At 67.6% G+C, this 24,031-nt stretch overlaps 2 protein-coding genes across 2 annotated transcripts; one reads left to right on the forward strand and one right to left on the reverse strand.

Moving 5' to 3' along the window:
* Positions 1-204: 204 nt before the first annotated feature.
* Positions 205-2,589, reverse strand: MFSD5 (major facilitator superfamily domain containing 5). The gene is made up of 2 exons (XM_082073501.1): positions 2,455-2,589; positions 205-1,794 (listed from the first exon to the last, which is right to left on the reverse strand). The coding sequence occupies exon 2, from the start codon at positions 1,759-1,761 to the stop codon at positions 394-396; it is 1,368 nt and encodes a 455-aa protein (XP_081929627.1). The 5' UTR covers positions 1,762-1,794; positions 2,455-2,589; the 3' UTR covers positions 205-393.
* Positions 2,590-14,617: 12,028 nt separating this feature from the next.
* RARG (retinoic acid receptor gamma) lies at positions 14,618-23,397 on the forward strand. Its single transcript, XM_082073507.1, has 8 exons — positions 14,618-14,850; positions 16,945-17,093; positions 19,168-19,309; positions 19,651-19,811; positions 19,901-20,077; positions 20,148-20,352; positions 21,452-21,610; positions 22,161-23,397. Exons 1-8 carry the CDS (start codon positions 14,706-14,708, stop codon positions 22,322-22,324), a joined length of 1,302 nt encoding a protein of 433 aa, XP_081929633.1. The 5' UTR covers positions 14,618-14,705; the 3' UTR covers positions 22,325-23,397.
* The last annotated feature ends 634 nt before the right edge of the window (positions 23,398-24,031 follow it).

The raw sequence follows: 24,031 nt of genomic DNA on the forward strand, positions 1-24,031 counted from the left end.
GTGTTTCTAGAACCAGTTTTTGCTCCCTTTTATCAGCAGCTCAGCTCTAGTGGGGCTCTGGCCCTTCTGATTTTCCCCACAGCGTCCTGACCCTTCTTCCAAGGGGCAGAACCTCGTGGTTTTTCCCCCAAGTTCCGGACGGAGCTCTCTGACCCCCCCGATGCTTTCCTGCCGCACTTCCCGCAGACATCCGGGAAGCAGAAACGCTTTTTATTTGTTTGGGTGTTTTTTTAATAAAAAAATCGAACATACTCCTCCCTGTGTGCTTCCAACTCCCCACACCACCACGGAAGCGGTGGAGACGAGGACATTTTGGGGGTCACCAGCGGCTCTGGGGGTAGCCCACTCACCCCACGTCCCCTCGGGGGAGGTGACACCCACCGCAGGACCCCGTCACGGCTCCGGCGCAGCATCGGCGGCGTCAGGCTGTCCCGGCGGCGCGGGCAGCCGGAGCTCCACGTCGTGGCGGCTGAGCGCGAAGAGGCGGCCGGCGGCCACCAGCGCCAGCAGCATGACGGCGGCGCAGAGCCCGAACATGCTCCTGGTGCCCGTCCGGCGGTCGCTGTCGTGGAGAAGCAGCAAACCCAGACACGCCAGTAAATTCAGGGGGAGGCGAAACCAGTTCATCACCCCCGAGCGATCCTTTTCCGGCACCACTTTCTGGCGGAGGAAACCCATCGCCGGGAAGTAAAGCCCGCAGGAGAGTTCGATGAGGAGGAAGGCGAGGAAGGACTCGGTGGGGCTCTCCTGGCCAGGGCTGGTGGAGAAGGTGAGCATGAAAAGGGAGAAGAAGACGAGGAGGACGGCGAGGGCGAGGAGGTGCACGGGCTGCAGGCGGTAGCGCCGCGACACGGCCAGGCGGTAGAGCGAGGAGCCCAGCGCGCTGGCCGCCATGAAGGCGGAGAAGACGATGCCCAAGGGAGCACCGTGGGGATCCAGGACGGGCGTCCAGAGGAAGATGAAGATGTAGATGACGCTTTCGTACAAAGCCTGGATGGTGCCCAGGAGAAGGACGCGCCGGTCGGAGAGGAGGCGCTTCAAACCGTCGCCGCAGCTTTTGGAGAAAGCTCGTTTCTTCCCGTAGTTTTCATCCCAATTTTTCACGGCGAAGAACCCGGACAGCACCAGGAAGGGAATGGAGACCATGAATGGGGCCACCGGGCCCAACCCCAACCACTCGGCGAAGAAATCGGCCGCTCCCCCGGCCGCCACCGCGATGACGTTGTTCCAAAAAGCCGCTCGGGAGAAGGTGACGGCGATCCACTCGCCGGGGAAGTCGTGGCGCTCCACGTGCTCGTGGACGTACCACGCCTCGAAGGCGGAGAACAGCAGCGCCGTGGACAACCCCCCCAGCACCCTCCCCACCACCAGCACCAGGTAATCCCGGGAGAGTTTAACCAAGCAGCAAACCGAGTAGGTCAAGGAGAAAAGGACGCAGGATTTTTTCCGACCTAATCGATCGACTAAAGCCGAAGAAACCAACCCGAAGAGGACGTTGGAGGCGAAGCCGCAGACGTAGAGGATGGCGATCTGCCCCTCCAGGAAGCGGTAGTGCTGGTACAGCTTGTAGAGGTACGGCCCCTGCAGCCAGTCGGCGGCCAGCGCCGGCAGGTAGCCGCGGTAGTAGCCGCGCTGGAAGCGGCGGAAAGCCGGGTTGGCGTGGTGGGGGGCGGCGGGGGGCCGGGGGCGGCAGGCGGGCAGCTCCAGAGCCAGGCAGGCGGCCAGCAGGAGGGCGCAGGCGGCGTACGAGGCGACCAGCATGGTGGCGCGGGGACCCCGGGCATCGCCGGGGGGCTGCGGAGACCCCGGGGGTCAGTCACCCCACAAACACGCCGGCCCCACTGACCCCCCGCCCGCCACCCGCCCGGCCAGGCGGCCCCTCCCCACCTGCAGGGCCCCCCGGCTACCCCCGGCCCCGCTCCCCCCGGGTACCCCCGGCCCCGCTCCCCCCGGGTACCCCGGGTACCCCCGGCCCCGCTCCCCACGCCCCCCGGGGCCACCGCAGCCCCGCACGGTGCCCGAACCCACCTGCAGGGCTCCCAGGACCCCCCCGGGCCCCCCCGGCCCCGCTCCCCCCGGGTACCCCCGGCCCCGCTCCCCCCCGGCCCCGCTCCCCACGCCCCCCGGGTACCCCCGGCCCCGCTTCCCCCGGGGCCACCGCGGCCCCTCCCCACCTGCAGGGCTCCCGGGCCCCCCGGCCCCGCTCCCCACGCCCCCCGGGTACCCCCGGCCCCGCTCCCCCCGGGTACCCCCGGCCCCGCTCCCCCCCGGTACCCCCGACCCCGGGTACCCCCGGCCCCACTCCCCCCCGGCCCCGCTCCCCACGCCCCCCGGGTACCCCCGGCCCCGCTCCCCCCCGGCCCCGCTCCCCGGGCCCCCCGGCCCCGCTCCCCCCGGGTACCCCCGGCCCCGCTCCCCACGCCCCCCGCGGCCCCGCACGGTCCCCGAACCCACCTGCCCCTCGGCGCTCCGGCCGCTCCGCGCAGCCACTTCCGCTTCCGCTGGGCGCCGCCATCTTGGCGCGCGTCACGTGACGCAGGCCCGCTCTCGCCCCGCCTTCCCGCGCTCGGCCGGGGGTGCGGGTGTCGTGGCCGTGTCGTGGCCGTGGGGTGGCCGTCTGTGGGGCACAGGTGCCATAGGGCCCCTCACAGGTGTCTGCAGGGTGCTGTGGGGCAGCAGTGCCTATAGCGTCCCGTGAGGGGGGGCTGCAGGGTATCTATAGCGTGTCCATGTCCCACTAGTGTCTTCAGGGTCCCTCGTGGGTTGTGTGGAGGTGCCCGTGGGGTGTCTGTGGGCTGGCAGCGCCTCACAGTGGAGCCTGGGGGCTGTCTGGGTCCCTATAGGGACCCACATGGGGTGTCTGCACGCTGTTCATGGGGTCACAAAATAATTGAGGTAGCGAAAAACCCTTTAGAGCAGCGAGTGGCACCATTGACCCAACACGGTGAGGAATTGTCTCCAGTCTCCAACCTCAACCTCCCCTGGTGCAACCTGAGGCCGTTTCCTCTGCTCCTGGCGCTTGTTCCTGGGGAGCAGAGCCCGACCCCCCTGGCTCCAAGCTCCTTTCAGGCAGTTCAGAGATCAGAAGGTCTCCCCTCAGCTCCTGTTCTCCAGCTGAACCCCCAGGTCCCTCAGCCGCTCCATCACACTTGTGCTCCAGCCCCTCACCAGCTCCGTTCCCTTCTCTCCACTCGCTCCAGCACCTCAAGCTCTTTCTTGGCGTGAGGGGCCCAAAACTGCCCCCAGGATTGGCGGTTTGGCCTCCCCAGGTCCCAGCACAGGGACGGTCGCTGCCCTGGGCCTGCTGGCCACACCAGTGCTGGGACCAGCCAGGATGCTGGTGGCCTCCTGGCCACCTGTGCACACGCTGGCTCATGTTCAGCCGCTGGCACCAACACCCCCAGGGCCTTTTCCAGCCGCTCTTCCCCAGCTGCAGCGTCCATGGGGTTGTTGTGACCCCGGTGCAGGACCCACACTTGCCCTTGTTGACCCTCAGACAATTGGCCTCAGCCCATCGATCCAGATCCCTCAGTAGATCCTTCCCACCCTCCCGCAGATCAACCCCCCACCCAGCTGCCAAACCGAGGGTACGTGGGTCCCCTGTCCAGATCACTGATGTTAAAGAGAACCGGCACAAACACTGAGCGCTGGGGCAGCCCCGTGTCGGGACGTGGCTCCGTTCACCACAGCTCTTTGGGCCTGGCCACCCGGCCAGGTCTCAACCCGGCTTTGGCGAGATTGGCACCTCCCGGTAGCGTCCGTTTCAGCTCAGCGTCGCTCGGCAGTGTCCAATCGGACTCAGCTCGGCCGGACTCGGCTCGTCCCGCAGTAACGGGGGCCGGTGGGGCACATGGGGCCGTGCAGCATCACCCGGTGCAGCGCCTGGTGACAGTGCGGGGCCTGACCCAGCTCGGCGCAGCCTCGTGTTCCCGCACAGCCCGGCTCGGCACAGCCTCGTGTTCCCGCACAGCCCGGCTTGGCACAGCCCCGTGTTCCCGCACAGCCCGGCTCGGCACGGCCCCGTGTTCCCGCACAGCCCGGCTCGGCACGGCCCCGTGTTCCCGCACAGCCCAGCTCAGCTCGGCTCGGCCCCGTGTTCCCGCACAGCCCGGCTTGGCACAGCCTCCTGTTCCCACACAGCCCGGCTTGGCACGGCCCCGTGTTCCCGCACAGCCCCGTGTTCCCGCACAGCCCAGCTCAGCTCGGCACAGCCCCGTGTTCCCGCACAGCCCGGCTCGGCACAGCCTCATGTTCCCGCACAGCTGGCTCGGCACAGCCCCGTGTTCCCGGACAGCCCGGCTCGGCACAGCCCCGTGTTCCCGCACAGCCCCATGTTCCCGCACAGCCTCGTGTTCCCGCACAGCCCGGCTCGGCTCGGCACAGCCTCGCACGGCTCATTCTCCGCACAGCCCGGCGCGGTGCGGCGGTGCTGAGCCACTGCGCTTGTACAGGATGAGCGGGGGGGTCACCGGGGCACCCCCGCCCGGCAGCACGTGCGGGTGAACCCCCGCGGTGGCCGCCGTGCAGCGCCCCCAACACTGTCCCCGCGCACCCACCCCCACGGTGGCCCCGTGTGTCACCCCAACGCCTGTGCCGAGAGCCCCCCCCCACACCCCCGCACGGCACAAATGCCCCGACCCCCCCGCAAATACCCCTCAAGCAATCGCCCCAGCCCCCACGCAAACACACCAACCCCTGTGCAATTGCCCCGACCCTTATGCAACCCCCCCCCACGCACTTGCCCCATGCGAGCGCCCAGCCCGTGCCTCAGTTTCCCCGAGTTGCGGGGGCGGCACCCCACACTCACCGCAGCTGACGGGCACCTGCCCGGGGGTTCCCCGAGTGGGGGGTGCAGGAGGGTCCCGGGTCGCCCCCTCACTTGATGCTCAGCCGGGGGCGGCGTTGGGGGGGACAACGGGGCGGGCAGCAGCGGGACAGGGGACAGCAGGGCGGGGGAGGGGAGCAGCAGGGGGGTTGTGGGTGACAGGGTGGGGGGTGACACAGGGGGCAGCAGGGGGGAGGGCAGCAGGGGGGGTGACATTGAGGGTGACAGGGTGGGGGGCAGCAGGGAGGGGGGCAGCAGGGGGGGTGACTTTGAGGGTGACAGGGTGGGGGGCAGCAGGGGGGGTGACACGGTGCGGGGCAGCAGGGGGGGTGACACGGTGCGGGGCAGCAGGGGGGGTGACATTGAGGGTGACAAGGTGGGGGGCGACACTGGGGGCAAGCGGGTGGGGGGCAGCAAGGCAGGGGGTGACACTGGGAGCAGCTGGGTGGGGGACACTGGGGGTGGCAGGCGGGGGGACAGCAGGGCGGGCAGGCCGGGGGGGGCCAGCGCCGGGGTCCCGGCCAGCCCAGCCCCATAGCGGCGCCGCCGGCCCCCCCCCCCGCCCGCCCGGGGGATTTGCGGCCCAGAGCCGCTGAGCGGGGGCGGGGGGGGGGGCAGCGCACGTGGCAGCACCCATGGGTGCGGGGGCTGGGCCCCCCCCGCGCCACGCGGGACACTCTGCGGGGGGGGGGGGAAACACACGAGGGGGCCCGCAGGCTCGTGCTGCCCCCTGGCGGGGACCCGGAGCGCTGCGGGGCCCACGACACGGGGGACGTGGGAGACGGCGGGGACACGGGGGACACACGCGGGAATCACAGAGAGACATGGGGACGTGGGAAACGGGAGGGACACGGGGGGACATGAGGGACACAGGGGACACACGCGGGAATCATAGAGAGACAGGGGGACGTGGGAAACGGGAGGGACACGGGATGCAGGGGACACGGGGGACATGAGGGACACGGGGGACACACGCGGGAATCATAGAGAGACATGAGGACATGGGAAACGGGAGGGACACGGGATGCAGGGGGGCATGAGGGACACAGGAACAGGTGGGGGGACAAGGGAGACACAGGGACCATGGGAGACGGGGGGACACAGGGATGTGTGACACTGGGGGACGTGAGGGACACAGAAGAGATGAGGGGACATGGGAGGGACAAAGCAGTGTGGCCTGAACCCATGTGGTGACAGTAGGGGGGGCAGGGGGCGCATGGGGGCTTTGGGGTACCCCGGGGGTGACACTGGGCTCTGCCACCGCTTTGGAGCGTGTGCAGATGTGACACGCGGCTGCTGTGTGCGTGTGCCAGCGTGTCACGTGTGACCAGCCGGCTGCGTGTGCAAGGGTGACGCGTGTGCAAGGGTGACACGTGTGCAAGGGTGACGCGTGTGCAAGGGTGACGCGTGTGCAAGGGTGACACGTGTGCAAGGGTGACGCGTGTGCAAGGGTGACGCGTGTGCAAGGGTGACACGTGTGCAAGGGTGACGCGTGTGCAAGGGTGATGTGTGTGCAAGGGTGACACGTGTGCAAGGGTGACGTGTGTGCAAGGGTGACGCGTGTGCCACCCTCAGCGTCCAGAATGGCTCACTCAGGACACGGCGTGTGTGAAGGAGTGTGACGCAGGACATGCCACGCGCGTGCAAGCGTGTCACCGAGGTCATGTCACATGGGTGCCGGTGCATGACCCAGGACATGCCATGTATGTGCAAGGGTGTCACCTGGGATATGTCATGTATGTGCAACCGTGTCACCTGGGACACGTCATGTATGTGCAAGGGTGTCACCTGGGACATGTCATATATGTGCAAGGGTGTCACCTGGGATATGTCATATATGTGCAAGGGTGTCACCTGGGACATGTCATATATGTGCAAGGGTGTCACCTGGGATATGTCATGTATGTGCAAGGGTGTCACCTGGGACACGTCATGCATGTGCAAGGGTGTCACCTGGGACATGTCATGTATGTGCAAGGGTGTCACCTGGGACATGTTATGTATGTGCAAGGATGTCACCTGGGTCATGTCATGTATGTGCAAGGGTGTCACCTGGGACATGTCACGTATGTGCAAGGATGTCAGCTGGGTCATGTCATGTATGTGCAAGAGTGTCACCTGGGACACGTCACGTATGTGCAAGTGTGTCACCTGGGACATCCCATGTATGTGCAAGGGTGTCACCTGGGACATGTCATATATGTGCAAGGGTGTCACCTGGGATATGTCATGTATGTGCAAGGATGTCACCTGGGTCATGTCATGTATGTTGAAGCGTGTCACCTGGGACACGTCACGTATGTGCAAGTGTGTCACCTGGGTCATGTCATGTATGTGCAAGAGTGTCACCTGGGACACGTCACGTATGTGCAAGTGTGTCACCTGGGACATCCCATGTATGTGCAAGGGTGTCACCTGGGACATGTCATGTATGTGCAAGGGTGTCACCTGGGACATGTCATGTATGTGCAAGCGTGTCACCTGGGATGTGCCATGTATGTGCAAGGATGTCACCTGGGACATGTCATGTATGTGCAACGGTGTCACCCGGACATGTCATGTATGTGCAAGAGTGTCACCTGGGACACGTCACGTATGTGCAAGTGTGTCACCTGGGACATCCCATGTATGTGCAAGGGTGTCACCTGGGACATGTCATGTATGTGCAAGGGTGTCACCTGGGACATGTCATGTATGTGCAAGCGTGTCACCTGGGATGTGCCATGTATGTGCAAGGATGTCACCTGGGACATGTCATGTATGTGCAACGGTGTCACCCGGACATGTCATGTATGTGCAAGAGTGTCACCTGGGACATGTCATGCATGTGCAAGGATGTCACCTGGGTCATGTCATGTATGTGCAAGCGTGTCACCTGGGACACGTCACGTATGTGCAAGGGTGTCACCTGGGTCATGTCATGTATGTGCAAGAGTGTCACCTGGGACACGTCATGTATGTGCAAGAGTGTCACCTGGGACATGTCATATACGTGCAAGGGTGTCACCTGGGACATGTCATGCATGTGCAAGGGTGTCACCTGGGACACGTCACGCATGTGCAAGAGTGTCACCTGGGACATGTCATATACGTGCAAGGGTGTCACCTGGGACATGTCATGTATGTGCAAGCGTGTCACCTGGGACATGTCATGTATGTGCAAGACTGTCAACTGGGATGTGCCATGTATGTGCAAGCGTGTCACCTGGGACATGTCATATATGTGCAAGGATGTCACCTGGGACATGTCATGTATGTGCAAGGGTGTCACCTGGGACATGTCATGTATGTGCAAGAGTGTCACCTGCGACATGTCATATATATGCAAGGGTGTCACCTGGGACATGTCATATATATGCAAGGGTGTCACCTGGGACACGTCATGCATGTGCAAGGGTGTCACCTGGGACACGTCACGCATGTGTGTGTCGCTGTGGACAGCCCATGTAGACACGTGTCACCCAGAACATGCCACGTGCGTGCAAATGTGTCCCCGAGGTCATGTCACGTGTGTGTGCGTCACCCAGGCCATGCCGTACATGTGTAAACATGTCACCTTGGACACACCGTGCTGGCGCGTGTCACCCAGAACACGCCACGCACACGCGTGTCACACTGGCCGTGCCACGTGTGTCACCTTGCGGACATAAACCTGTCACCGTGTCGTGCCGGGCGGGGCCGCTGTCCCGGCCGCGCTGTGTGACGCTGCCACGCGTGTCCCTGTCCCTGGGGGAGGGGGCAGCGCCGTGTCGTGCCGTGTCCTCGCGGTTCGGGGGAAAGCGCCCCCCCCCCGCCGTGCCTCAGTTTCCCCAGGCCCGGAGCCGCTGGCCGGGGGGGGGGAGGGGGAAGAGCGGGGGCGGCCCCGCCGCCCGTGGGGTCACGGAAAATAGTCCGAGTGGAAAACTCCGCCCCCCGCCGCTCAATGGCCGCTTTGTTCCGCCCGCCCCCCCCGGGGCGCGTCCCCCCCCCCGCGCCTCAGTGTCGTCGCGGGGGTGCGGGGGACACGGGGGCGGTAGCACACGCTGGGTGGGCGTGCAAGGGCGTGCAGGGGCGTGCAAAGGTGTGAAGTGCCGTGGGAAAGCCACGCAAAGCCGGGCGGTGAAACACAACGCCGGGCGCAGCTGTGCCGTGCGGTGCAGCGGTGTGCAACGGTGTGTAATGGTGTGCAATGCTGTGCGACGGTGTACAACAGTGTGCAATGGTGTGCAATGGCGTGCAACGGCGTGCAATGCTGTGCGACGGTGTACAACAGTGTGCAATGCTGTGCAATGCTGTGCAATGGTGTGCAATGGTGTGCAAAGGTGTACAGCGGTGTGCAATAGTGTGCAATGGTGTACAATGCTGTGCAATGGTGCAGAACAGTGTCCAATGGTGTGCAATGGTGTGCAAAGGTGTACAGCGGTGTGCAATAGTGTGCAATGGTGTGCAATGCTGTGCAATGGTGCAGAACAGTGTGCAATGGTGTGCAACGGTGTGCAATGGTGTGCAATACTGTCCAATGGAGTGCAATGGAGTGCAATGGTGTACAACGGTGTGCAACGCTGTGCAACAGTGTGCAATGGTGTGGAGAGCTGTGCAACGCTGTGCAATGGTGTGCAATAGTGTGCAATGCTGTGCAAAGGTGTGCAATGGTGTACAATGGTGTGCAATGGTGTGCAAAGGTGTGCAATGGTGTGCAAAGCTGTGCAAAGGCGTGCAACGGTGTGCAATGCTGTGCATTAGTGTCCAATGGTGTGCAATGGTGTGCAATAGTGTGCAATAGTGTCCAATGGAATGCAATGGTGTGCAATGCTGTGCAATGCTGTGCAATGGTGTGCAAAGGTGTACAGCGGTGTGCAATAGTGTGCAATGGTGTGCAATGGTGCAGAACAGTGTGCAATGGTGTGCAACGGTGTGCAATGGTGTGCAATACTGTCCAATGGAGTGCAATGGTGTACAACGGTGTGCAACGCTGTGCAACAGTGTGCAATGGTGTGGAGAGCTGTGCAACGCTGTGCAATGGTGTGCAATAGTGTGCAATGCTGTGCAAAGGTGTGCAATGGTGTACAATGGTGTGCAATGCTGTGCAATGGTGTGCAATGGTGTGCAACGGTGTACAATGGTGTGCAATGGTGTACAACGGTGTGCAATGGTGTGCAAAGGTGTGCAACGGTGTGCAAAGCTGTGCAAAGGCGTGCAACGGTGTGCAATGCTGTGCATTAGTGTCCAATGGTGTGCAATGGTGTGCAATAGTGTGCAATAGTGTCCAATGGAATGCAATGGTGTGCAATGGTGTGCAATGGTGTGCAATGGTGTGCAATAGTGTCCAATGGAATGCAATGGTGTGCAACGGTGTGCAATGGTGTGCAAAGCTGTGCAGAGGCGTGCAATGGTGTGCAACGGTGTGCAACGGTGTGCAATGGTGTGCAAAGCTGTGCAGAGGCGTGCAATGGTGTGCAACGGTGTGCAATGGTGTGCAACGGTGTGCAATGGTGTGCAATGGTGTGCAATGGTGTGCAACGGTGTGCAATGCCGCACAAGGCCGTGCAGCACGTGCCGTGCCAACGAGGTGCCTGGGCAGGCGGGAACCCCCGGGGAAGGTTCCCCCGAGCACGTGGCACAGACTGAGCGGCACCGCGCGGGGACCCACCGTCTGCACCCCACGGGGACCCACCGTCCACACCCCACAGGGACCCACCGTCTGCACCCCACGGGGACCCACCGTCCACACCCCACGGGGACCCACTGTCCACACCCCACGGGGACCCACCGTCCGCACCCCACGGGGACCCACCGTCCACACCCCACGGGGACCCACTGTCCACACCCCACGGGGACCCACCGTCCGCACCCCACAGGGACCCACCGTCCGCACCCCACGGGGACCCACCGTCCGCACCCCACGGGGACCCACCGTCTGCACCCCACGGGGACCCACCGTCCACACCCCACGGGGACCCACCATCCGCACCCCACGGGGACCCACCGTCCACACCCCACGGGACCCACCGTCCACACCCCACGGGGACCCACCGTCCACACCCCACAGGGACCCAACATCCACACCCCACGGGGACCCACCGTCCGCACCCCACGGGGACCCACCGTCCACACCCCACGGGGACCCACCGTCCACACCCCACAGGGACCCAACATCCACACCCCACGGGGACCCACCGTCCGCACCCCACGGGGACCCACCGTCCACACCCCACGGGGACCCAACATCCACACCCCACGGGGACCCACCGTCCACACCCCACGGGGACCCACCGTCCACACCCCACAGGGACCCAACATCCACACCCCACAGGGAACCACCGTCCACACCCCACAGGGACCCACCGTCCACACCCCACGGGGACCCACCGTCCACACCCCACAGGGACCCACCATCCGCACCCCACAGGGACCCACTGTCCCACTCCCAATGGGGACCCACCATCCGCACCCCATGGGGATCCACCGTCCACACCCCTCGGAGACCCACTGTCCCGCACCCCACGGGGACCCACCGCCCGCACCCCACGGGAACCCACCGCCCGCACCCCACGGGCCCCGTGGGGCCGGGTGCTGCGGTGCGTGGGGGCGGCGCACCCCGGGGCGGGGGTGTGGGTGCAGCTGGGGGGGCAGGAATGCAGCCGGGCGGGTGCTGCCGGCGCAGGCCTCGCACGCCCGGAGCGGCGCGCACGCGGGGACACGCCAGCTGCCGCGGGCACGGCACCGAGGGCACGCGCGTGTGCGGGGGCACGCGCAGTCGGCTGGGCTCCCACGGGCCTGCGTGGCCACGCTCACTTGGCACGGTCTCGCACACTCGTTCATTCCTATACACACTCGTGCGTGCTCGCACATGCTTGTGCATGCCCGTACGTGCTCACACTCACTCGTGCACACCCACGTACCCTCCCTGTGCCATCCTGGGGATGCTGCGGGTGCCCTCTGCCCACAGGAGGGACCCAGGCGTCCGGGAGGGGCCCAGGGAGGGGGTGGGGAGGTGCCTGCCTGCCCCCAGGCCCTGCCTGCTCCTGCCTGCGCCTGCCTGCTCCTGCCCAGCCTGCCAGGCCTGCTCTGCCCTGCCTGTCCCCGCCCGCCCTGCCCTGTCCCCACCCGTGCCGTGGCCACCCTGCCCGTCTCGGGGGTCCCTGCCTGCATGAGGGTCCCCTCGCTCAGGGTCCCAGGGACGGGCACACGTGGGAGGCGCAGGGACATGGAGGTGGCCCAAGGGGATGGGAATGAGGGGCCGTGGGGTGGCACAGGGGACACACATGAGGGAACACGGTGGCACAGGGTGACATGGGGGGTGCACATGGAGGGACACGGGGTGGCACAGCGCCGTGCAGGGCGCTGGTGTCCCCGGCGCCCCCGAGCCCCCACGCACAGGAGCACACGCGTGTCGGTGTGACGCTCCGTGTCCCACGTTGGTGTGACGCTCCGTGTCCCCTGTCGGTGTGACGCTCCGTGTCCCACGTTGGTGTGACGCTCCGTGTCCCACGTGGGTGTGACGCTCCGTGTCCCCTGTCGGTGTGACGCTCCGTGTCCCACGTTGGTGTGACGCTCCGTGTCCCGTGTCGGTGTGACGCTCCGTGTCCCGTGTCGGTGTGACGCTCCGTGTCCCACGTTGGTGTGACGCTCCGTGTCCCACGTTCGTGTGACGCTCCGTGTCCCACGTTGGTGTGACGCTCCGTGTCCTGTGTCAGTGTGACGCTCCGTGTCCCACGTTGGTGTGACGCTCTGTGTCCCCTGTCGGTGTGACGCTCCGTGTCCCACGTGGGTGTGACGCTCCGTGTCCCCTGTCGGTGTGACGCTCCGTGTCCCACGTTGGTGTGACGCTCCGTGTCCCCTGTCGGTGTGACGCTCCGTGTCCCACGTTGGTGTGACGCTCCGTGTCCCGTGTCGGTGTGACGCTCCGTGTCCCGTGTCGGTGTGACGCTCCGTGTCCCATGTTGGTGTGACGCTCCGTGTCCCACGTTCGTGTGACGCTCCGTGTCCCACGTTGGTGTGACGCTCCGTGTCCTGTGTCAGTGTGACGCTCCGTGTCCCACGTTGGTGTGACGCTCTGTGTCCCCTGTCGGTGTGACGCTCCGTGTCCCACGTTGGTGTGACGCTCCGTGTCCCGTGTCGGTGTGACGCTCCGTGTCCCACGTTGGTGTGACGCTCCGTGTCCCGCGATGCGCTGGGAGCGCCGGGGGGCCTTGGCGTGACCCGTGTGGGGGTGGGGGCTCACCAGCAGGCCTTGCACACGCGGGTGCAAGGGGCCCCGTGGCACCCCCTGCCCAGCCCGGAGCCTGGGGGGTGTCACATGCATCCGGTGCGGGGACGTGCATGGGGACACACGCCGCTCCCCACGGCCGTGCAAGGCTGGCACCAGCACCCCCCCCGTGCAACCCTTGGGGGGGCCCCAGCACCCCCTCGCACCCTCGGGTGCCCCCTGCCCGGCTCCCGCTGCCCGGACCCCCCGTTCTGGCCCCGTCCTGGCCCCGGCAGCCGGGCGGGGGCAGCTGCTGGTTTTAATTACCTGCAGGGTAATTGGGACCTTTTGGCTGTAGTGAGGACCTTTTGGGGGCCACCACGTGGCGCTGGGACATGAGCGGGTCCCCTCCCTCAGGGTCCCAGGGACGGGCACACACGGGAGGCGCAGGGACATGGGGGCGGCCCAAGGGGATGGGAATGAGGGGACACGGGGTGGCACACGTGAGGGAACACGGTGGCACAGGGTGACATGGGGGGTGCACTTGGAGGGACACGGGGGGCACAGGGAGTGGCATGAGGGGACACGGGGGACACACATTAGGGGATGTGGGGTGGCACAGTGGGATGTGGGGATGCACAAGGGGGGACACAGAGGGGACACGGGGTGGCTGCAGGAAGGAGATGGAGGTGACAGGAGGCACAGGGGGACATGAGGGCACACGAGGGTGTACCCGCTGCATGGAGGGGGGACATGGGGGGTGACACGGGGACTCGGTGGGGAATGAGGAGTCTGGGGGACTGGGGAGGGGGCTACTGGGGGCGTGGGGACTGCAAAGGCACAGGATGGGACTGGGGGGACTGGGGAGGGGGTGACATGAGGTGGGGGAGGATTGGGAAGACTGGGGAGGTGACATGGGGACTGGGAGGACTGGGGAGGTGACAGAGGGACTGGGAGGACTGGGGAGGTGACATGGGGACTGGGAAGGACTGGGGAGGTGACAGAGGGACTGGGAGGACTGGGGAGGTGACATGGGGACTGGGAGGACTGGGGAGGTGACAGAGGGACTGGGAAGGACTGGGGAGGTGACATGGGGACTGGGAGGACTGGGAAGGACTGGGAAAGTGACATGGGGACCGGGAGGACTGGGAAGGACTGGGGAGGTGACACGGGGACTGGGAGGACTGGGAAGGACTGGGGAGGTGACATGGGGACTGGGAAGGACTGGGAGGTGACATGGGGACTGGGAAGGACTGGGAGGTGACATGGGGACTGGGAGGACTGGGAAGGACTGGGGAGGTGACACGGGGACCGGGAGGATCGGGAGGACCCGGGGACTGGGGCTGGGGCGGGGCTGGGGGCAGGTCGGGTCACCCACTCTCTCCCGGGCGTGTGACCCCGCGTGACCCCGCGTGTGTGACACTCTGCGAGTGCCCGGCTGTGCGACCCCGCGGCCCCGGCCCCGCGCGTGTCCCCGTCACTCCGCGCGCCCCACGCTCCGTGTGTCCGCGTCCCCCCGCGTCCCCCCCAATGGCGAGTGCCCGCCAGGCCCCGCCCCCTTCCGGCCCCGCCCCTGGGCGCCCCGCCCCGCGCCGGTCGCTGTGCCGCGGGGCCGGGCCGCGCCGCACCCGCCGGGGCCGCGCTCGGGGCCGCGCTCGGGGCCGGGGCCGGGGCCGCCGCTCGGTGCCGGGGCCGCCGCTCGGTGCCGCCGCCATGTACGACTGTCTGGAGGCGCTGGCGGGGCCGCGGCGGCTGCACGACGTGACCAACCGCGGGGCCTGCGCGCTGCGCAAGGCGGGCTACGGGCCGCGCTGCGGGGCGCTGCCGCCCTTCGCCTGGCCGCCGCCCGCCCGCCGCGGTACGGGGGACACGGGGGACACGGGGACACGGGGGGCGGGCGGGCCGGGGCCGGGCTGGGGCGCGGAGGGGCACCCGGGGCGGGACGGGACGGGAGCGGGGCGGGGGGGGGGAGCCGGGGCCGCGCGTGGGTGTGGAAGTTTGGGTGTGTGAGTGACGCGGGGGGGTGTGGAAAATGGGGTGGGCTGGGGGTGAGCGGAGTGCGGGGGTGTTGGACCCGCACCCCGTTCCGGTAACACCCAGCCCGGGGTGGGGGTCACACTGGTGTTTGGGGGCGGCACCACTTTGGGGGGACCCGCTTTGGGGGGGGCACGGGGGGCCGGGGCTGGTTTGGGGGAGCGCAGGGAGTACCGGCCGGTTTGGGGGTACGGCAGTAGGGACTCGCTTTGGGGGGGGGGGAACACAGGGACGTGGATCCCATTTGGGGGCACCGCAAAGGACCCGCGTTGCGGGGGGGGGCGATCTGGACCCGCTTTGGGGTTCTGCACCCGTTTTGGGGGCAGCACTGAGGACCCGGCTTGGGGCCGCAGCCCCGTGCGGCCGAAAACGGGCCCGGTTGGGCGGGGGGGCCCACGGGGCAGCCCCACGTTCCCCCCCCGCAGCCCCCCTTCCCCGCCCCGTGGAAATTTGGGCACAAACACGCTGGGGGGGGGACTAGGGGGGGTCCCGCCACCCCGGGGGGGACTCTGGCGACACAGCGGGATCCCCCCCAGCCCCCTCCTGCTGCCCACAGGCGGGGCGGCCCCCCCGGCCCCCCCCCCGGCCCCCCCTTTCCCAGCTCCCCGGCCCAACTGGTTCCAGTCCGGGGCTGCCGCACCCGCCCAGCGCTGCCAATGTGGCACTTAACCCCTGCGGGGCCGCCCCAAAACCGCCTCACCCCCCCGGGGGGGCTGGGAGGGGGGGGGTGTCCCCCCTTCAGCCGAGCATGGGGGGGGCAGCATCCCCCGGCTGGGGTGGGGAGTTCCACTCGCCCCCCCCCCCCCATTAGGCTCCATGGAGGGCTGGGGGGAGGAACTCAGCCTTGGAGCCAGGCAGCCCCCCCGCCCCGAAAATGAGGGGGGGGGGGGGTTGGGGCAGTGTTGTGTGACCCCCCCCTCCCTGGGGTGTGTCCCCCCATGGGGTGGGTTTGGGGTGCTGCTTGTTTTGGCTGGATGCCTGGATTTGCATCAGCCCCCCCCCCCAAATCAAAACGGAGCCTTGAGGGGAAACTGAGGCACAGGATGGGGGGAGCTCAATGTTCCCCCCACCCAAAATCCCCCCCCCAGCAGCCTCTGTGGGGCAAACCCCTTCTGGGGGCCACCAAGAGCAGATGAGGGGGCAGATCCAGCCCCCCCGACTTGGGGTGACCCCACACGGGGCTGGGGGGGTGGTTGGGACACACACACCCTTCCCCCCCCCCACAAAGGAGCATGGGGGGGGTGTCGCAGGGTGTGGTGCCGGCTTGCGGTCGCGTTTCCAATGGGGGGGGGGCGGGGGGACGCTGTTTGTTTTGGGGGGACCCCGCGGTGTGACCGTGCACACGTGTGCATGGGGGGGGGCTCCCGCCCGCACTGTGTGTGTGTGTGTGTGCGTCCCCCCCGCGCCCCCCCGGCCCAGCTGCAGCCGTTTAGGGCCGGTTATAAATGGGCCGTTTGACGCGGGGCAGGGCAGGAATTTCCTCAATTTCAGCAATTTCGGCTTTTTTTTTTCGCTTCATAAAAACACACGCACAAAAACACCCCTCCCCCCCCCCCCCCGCCCCGCCCGGCCTGCGGGCGCGACCCCCCCGCCTCACACCCTGCGCCGCCCCCCCCCCCCCCGATTTGAGGACCTTGCAAAGGAGCGGGGGGGCCCCTGGGGGTTTTGGGGGCGCACACCTGGGGGGGGGGGTGGGGGTGCTGGGCTGCCCCCCCCCCCACTCCATCCCCATGGCTCAATCTGCTGTCACCCCCCCCCGCTGTGAGCAGGGGGGGGCAGACTCCCCGCTCTGTGCCTCAGTTTCCCTCCAGGCAGCTCCCAGCCCTGGGGGGTCTCGTGCAGGTTGGAGGCTCTGGGAGGGGGGGAGGGGTCTCTGTCAGCTGCCTGACCCCCCCGTTGTGTGCCCCCCCCCCCCCAGCTGTGGAGACCCAGAGCCGCAGCTCCGAGGAGATGGTGCCCAGCTCGCCCTCGCCGCCCCCCCCGCCCCGCGTCTACAAACCGTGTTTCGTCTGCAGCGACAAGTCCTCGGGATATCACTACGGGGTCAGCTCCTGCGAGGGCTGCAAGGTGAGGGACCCCCCCAGAGACTGGGGACACCCCCCGGACACTGGGGACCCCTCCCAGAGACTGGGGACACCCCCCAGAGACTGGGGACACCCCCCCGGACACTGGGGACACCCCCCCGGACACTGGGGACAGCCCCCGAGACTGGGGACGCCCCCTCGGACACTGGGGACACCCCCCGGACAGTGGGGACCCCTCCCAGAGACTGGGGACACCCCCCAGAGACTGAGGATGCCCCCCTGGACGCTGGGGACACCCCCCGGAGACTGAGGATGCACCCCCGGACACTGAGGACACCCCCCCAGAGACTGAGGACACCCCCCCAGAGACTGGGGACACCCCCCGGACACTGGGGACACCCCCCAGAGACTGAGGATGCCCCCCCGGACACAGGGGACACCCCCTGGACACTGAGGACCCCACCCCAGGACACTGGGGACGCCCCCCTGGACACTGGGGACACCCCCCAGAGACTGAGGACGCCCCCCCGGACACTGAGGACGCCCCCCCGGACACTGGGGACACCCCCCCGGACACTGGGGACACCCCCCAGAGACTGAGAACACCCCCCAGAGACTGAGGATGCCCCCCAGACACTGGGGACCCCCCCCAGAGATGGAGGATGCCCCCCTGGACAGTGGGGACACCCCCCAGAGACTGAGGATGCCCCCCGGACACTGGGGACACCCCCCAGAGACTGAGAACACCCCCCAGAGACTGAGGATGCCCCCCAGACACTGGGGACCCCCCCCAGAGATGGAGGATGCCCCCCCGGACACTGGGGACGCCCCCCCGGACACTGGGGACACCCCCCCGGACACTGGGGACACCCCCCAGAGACTGAGAACACCCCCCAGAGACTGAGGATGCCCCCCAGACACTGGGGACCCCCCCCAGAGATGGAGGATGCCCCCCTGGACAGTGGGGACACCCCCCAGAGACTGAGGATGCCCCCCGGACACTGGGGACACCCCCCAGAGACTGAGAACACCCCCCAGAGACTGAGGATGCCCCCCGGACACTGGGGACACCCCCTGGACACTGAGGACCCCACCCCAGGACACTGGGGACGCCCCCCCAGACACTGGGGACACCCCCCGGACACTGGGGACACCCCCCAGAGACTGAGGATGCCCCCCCGGACACTGGGGACGCCCCCCCGGACACTGGGGACACCCCCCGGACACTGGGGACACCCCCCGGACACTGGGGACACCCCCCAGAGACTGAGGATGCCCCCCGGACACTGGGGACACCCCCCAGAGCCTGGGGACACCCCCCGGACACTGCAGACCCCCCAGAGACTGGGGACACCCCCCAGAGACTGAGGATGCCCCCCCGGACACTGGGGACACCCCCCCGGACACTGGGGACACCCCCCCGGTCACTGGGGGCACCCCCCAGAGACTGAGGATGCCCCCCCGGACACTGGGGACACCCCCCGGACACTGGGGACACCCCCCAGAGACTGAGGATGCCCCCCCAGAGACTGGGGACACCCCCCGGACACTGGGGACACCCCCAGAGACTGAGAACACCCCCCAGAGACTGAGGATGCCCCCCTGGACAGTGGGGACACCCCCCAGAGACTGAGGATGCCCCCCGGACACTGGGGACACCCCCCAGAGACTGAGGATGCCCCCCAGAGACTGAGAACACCCCCCAGAGACTCAGGATGCCCCCCAGAGACGGAGGATGCCCCCCTGGACAGTGGGGACCCCCCCCAGAGACAGAGGATGCCCCCCTGGACAGTGGGGACACCCCCCAGAGACTGAGGATGCCCCCCCGGACACAGGGGACACCCCCTGGACACTGAGGACCCCACCCCAGGACACTGGGGACGCCCCCCCAGACACTGGGGACACCCCCCGGACACTGGGGACACCCCCCCGGACACTGGGGACACCCCCCGGACACTGGGGACCCCCCGGACACTGGGGAGCCTCCCTGGTGGTACTGGGGGAGCGTTACTGGGGTGAGCAGGGACCTCCTGCAGGGGCACTGGGGCCGCTGGGACTGGGGATCCCAGGGCAGGGTACCAGGGACCCCCCCCCTCACACCCCCGTGCCCCCCCCAGGGGTTTTTCCGCCGCAGCATCCAGAAGAACATGGTGTACACGTGCCACCGGGACAAGAACTGCCAGATCAACAAGGTGACGCGCAACCGCTGCCAGTTCTGCCGCCTCCAGAAATGCTTCGAGGTCGGCATGTCCAAGGAAGGTGCGCCGGGGTCCGGGGGGGTCCCGGGGTGGGGGGGCACACTCTCATCCCCCCCCCGTCCCGGCGTCACTGCCGTCTCGCTGGGTCCCCATGGTGGGGACGGCCCCGTCCTTCGCGAGGGTTTGGGGCTGGGGTGGGGGGGCCTTGGCTGGTGCCCCCCCCCAGGGCTCGGCAGCCCCTCCGGCCGCATTGTGCTATATGTGGATATCCTGCTCCTGCATCCTGTCCCCGCGCCCCAGTGAAAAGGTGGGGGGGGCGATCAGGAAACACGGCGTGGGGAGGGGGCAGCGGGCACCCCAAACCTCCCCTGACCCTCCACGTGCCCCCCCCCGCCCCCCCAGCCGTCCGGAACGACAGGAACAAGAAGAAGAAGGAGGTGAAGGAGGAGGTGACGGCCGAGAGCTACGAGCTGAGCCCGGAGATGGAGGAGCTGGTGCAGAAGGTCAGCAGAGCCCACCAAGAGACCTTCCCCTCCCTCTGCCAGCTGGGCAAATACACCATGGTGAGCACCGGGGGGGGGTCACCGGGGGGGCCGCGGCACCGTCAGACCCATAGCTGAGTCCCCTTGTTTCCCGCCCCCCCCCCAACCAGAACACAAGTGCTGAGCACCGGGTGCAGCTGGATTTGGGGCTGTGGGACAAGTTCAGCGAATTGGCCACCAAATGCATCATCAAGATCGTGGAGTTTGCCAAGCGCCTGCCCGGCTTCACCGCCCTCAGCATGGCCGACCAGATCACCCTGCTCAAGGCCGCCTGTCTGGATATCCTGGTGAGGGTCCTGGCGGGGCCGCGGGAGGGCCGGGGGGGTCCCCGCGCCATTCCTGACCCCCCCGTTGCAGATGCTGCGGATCTGCACGCGCTACACGCCAGAGCAGGACACCATGACCTTCTCGGACGGGCTGACGCTGAACCGCACGCAGATGCACAACGCCGGCTTCGGGCCGCTCACCGACCTGGTGTTCGCCTTCGCCGGGCAGCTGCTGCCGCTGGAGATGGACGACACCGAGACCGGGCTGCTCAGCGCCATCTGCCTCATCTGCGGAGGTGGGGACCTCCGTGACAGGATGGGACATGGGACCCAGGCTCCAGGAGGATGGGACATGGGGACCTGTGCTCCAGGAGGGTGGGACATGGGGCCTGTGCTCCAGGAGGGTGGGACATGGGGCCTGTGCTCCAGGAGGGTTGGACATGGGTCCTGTGCTCCGGGAGGGTGGGACGTGGGTCCTGTGCTCCAGGAGGGTGGGACATGGGTCCTGTGCTCCAGGAGGGTGGGACATGGGGGTCTGTGCTCCAGGAGGATGGGACATGGGGCCTGTGCTCCAGGAGGGTGGGACATGGGGCCTGTGCTCCGGGAGGGTGGGACGTGGGTCCTGTGCTCCAGGAGGGTGGGACATGGGTCCTGTGCTCCAGGAGGATGGGACATGGGTCCTGTGCTCCAGGAGGGTGGGACATGGGACCCGTGCTCCGGGAGGGTGGGACGTGGGTCCTGTGCTCCAGGAGGGTGGGACATGGGGCCTGTGCTCCAGGAGGGTGGGACATGGGGACCTTTGCTCTGGGAGGATGGGACATGAGGGTCTGTGCTCCAGGAGGATGGGACATGGGACCCGTGCTCCAGGAGGGTGGGACATGGGGGTCTGTGCTCCAGGAGGGTGGGACATGGGGCCTGTGCTCCGGGAGGATGGGACGTGGGGCCTGTGCTCCAGGAGGGTGGGACATGGGGGTCTGTGCTCCAGGAGGGTGGGACATGGGTCCTGTGCTCCAGGAGGGTTGGACATGGGTCCTGTGCTCCAGGAGGGTGGGACATGGGGGTCTGTGCCCCAGGAGGGTGGGACATGGGGCCTGTGCTCCGGGAGGGTGGGACATGGGACCTGTGCTCCGGGAGGGTGGGACATGGGGGTCTGTGCTCCAGGAGGGTGGGACATGGGGGTCTGTGCTCCAGGAGGGTGGGACATGGGGCCTGTGCTCCAGGAGGGTGGGACATGGGGCCTGTGCTCCGGGAGGGTGGGACATGGGGCCTGTGCTCCAGGAGGCAGCGGGGACACCCAGGACACCCCCGTACACCAGGCTCAGGCGTCACCACCAGACAAGGGGTGACCACGGCTGGTGACGCCGCCCCCCGCTGTGTCCCCTGTCCCCCCCCCAGACCGCATGGACCTGGAGGAGCCCGAGAAGGTGGAGAAGCTGCAGGAGCCGCTGCTGGAGGCTCTCAAGGTTTACGCGCGGCGGCGCCGCCCCCACCAGCCCCACATGTTCCCCCGCATGCTCATGAAGATCACTGACCTGCGGGGCATCAGCACCAAGGGTGAGGGGGGGGGTCCCCAAGATCCCCCGGGAGCACGTGGTGTGGGGGGGGTTGAGGTGGGGAGAGGGGGAAGCTGGCGGGGGGATACTTGGGGTGCTCACAGGGGGGGAAGCTTTTGGGGGGTGCTCAGCGGGTTTGCACGGGGGAGGGGGGTGCAGTGGAAGCGCAGGGGGGTCCTGCGTTGTCGGCTGACGGGGGGGGGTCCCGCATTGTCGGCTGACGGGGGGGGGAGTCCCGCATTGTCGGCTGACGGGGGGGGGAGTCCCGCATTGTCGGCTGACGGGGGGGGGGTCCCGCATTGTCGGCTGACGGGGGGGGGGTCCCGCATTGTCGGCTGACGGGGGGGATCCCGCATTGTCGGCTGACGGGGGGGGGGTCCCGCATTGTCGGCTGATGGGGGGGGGTCCCGCATTGTCGGCTGACGGGGGGGATCCCGCATTGTCGGCTGACGGGGGGGGGGTCCCGCATTGTCGGCTGACGGGGGGGGTCCCGCATTGTCGGCTGACGGGGGGGATCCCGCATTGTCGGCTGATGGGGGGGGGTCCCGCAGGCGCAGAACGAGCCATCACGCTGAAGATGGAGATCCCGGGGCCCATGCCCCCCCTCATCCGGGAGATGCTGGAGAACCCCGAGATGTTCCAGGAGGAGGAGGGGGGGGCGCAGCCCCCCTCCGAGCCCCCCGCTGCCCAGGACAGCCCCCCTGCATCCCCATAGCCCCCCCCTGCCTGCGCTGGGCGGGGGGGGGCCCGTAACCCCCCACCAGCGTTGGACGCTCACGACTGCCTTCCGGGCCTCCCCCTTTGCTCCGGGGAGGGGGGCACCCCCACGGTTCCCCCCCCAAAGTCTGGGGGGGCTCCAGAGACTGATGGAGCCAGCCCGGGGGGGACCCCGTGGCACAGCTATTGCCTTAAGCTGGGGGGGCTCTGGGGGGGCCCCTCCACCCCAACCTCAGCTTCATGCCAAAGCCCCCCCAGCCCCGCTGCCGCCCCCCACCCTGATATGGGGGGGTGGGGGGCAGATTTGAGAGGTGCAACAAGGACAGAAATGGCCCCCCCGTTAATCTCAGACGCCCCTGGGGTGGCCCGGGGGGACCCTGGTGTCCAGGACTTTATTTATTGGAAACAGGGTGGATTTAGGGGGGCACCCCCGTTCCCCCCAGACACTGCTGGGGCAAAGGTGCGACCCCCTCCATGCCGGGGGGGGGGGAATTTCCTGGTTTACTTTATAAAGGGTTGGGGGGGTGTCGCTGCTTGCGGGTTTTGCTTCTTCATGCTGTTGGGGTGGGGGGGACCCCAAAACCCTCCTCCCCCCCTGCTGCCTCCCTGCCCCACTGCACAGAACACTAGAGAGACCAAAGATGGGACACGAGGTGACACCCCCGCCCCCACCCACCTCTAATGCTGGGGGGGGCATCCAAGCCATAGTCAGTGGGATCTCAGTGCTGGGGGGCCCTGCCCTGCGCCCCCCCCGCCCCCAACACCCCCCAGCAGCTTTGGGGGTGTCACACCCCGACTGCCCCGGGACCAAACTGCTCCCCCCAAAATGTCTGTTACTCCCAGCCTGGCTGGACAGCGGGGACTCCCCGCCCCCCCCAAACTCCCCCATTTTGGGGTGCACGGCCCTGGGGGGCCTGTTACACTACACGGGCGGTGCCCCCCGGCAGCACTTTTCACTGTTATTTATTCCTTTGCGCTCCCCCAGGGTCCCCCGGCCCGGGGAGGGTCCCCCCGCCCCCGCTGCCCCCCCGCGGTGCCCCCGCTGCCCCCCCGCCATGTTTACAGCCCACCCGCGGCCCCTCCCCCCGGGGGGGACATGGGACTTTTCTATTTTTGCAAAATAAAGAGATGGAAATTTGGCGGGGGGTCCCGCTGTGGTGTGGGGGAGGGGGGGGGCACTTGGGGGGCTGTGGGGTGCACCCTGGGATGGTGAGGGGCACCCCACACCTGGTGCTGGTGGAGACACCCCCTGTTGGGGGTTGGGGGGCACCCCTGAGGGTGATGGGTGATGCCCTCCCTGGGGACCCCCTTAGTGATATGGGGGGACACTACTGGGGTAACGGGGCAGTGGGGGACATGCCCGGGGGGATGGAACCCCCAGGGACAATGGGGACCCCCCCTGGGGTGCTGGGGCAGCACTGGGCACCACTGGAGCCAATGGCCCCATCGCTCAGCTCCTCAGCCCTCCAAGGATTTGGACTCTGCTCCCCAGGGCACCCCAGTCCTGCCCAGGGCTCCCCTTGGATCCCCAGGGCACCCCAGTCCTGCCCAGGGCTCCCCTTGGATCCCCAGGGCACCCCAGTCCTGCCCAGGGCTCCCCTTGGATCCCCAGGGCTCAGCTCGGTGCCCAAGGCTCCCGAGTCCTCTCCAGGTTCCCCTCAGGCTCCCCACTCCTCCCTTGGTTCCCACTCTCCCCAGTGCGCTC

The sequence above is a fragment of the Streptopelia decaocto genome (genome assembly GCF_964273445.1).
Source record: "Streptopelia decaocto genome assembly, chromosome: 27".
Lineage (NCBI taxonomy): Eukaryota > Metazoa > Chordata > Aves > Columbiformes > Columbidae > Streptopelia > Streptopelia decaocto.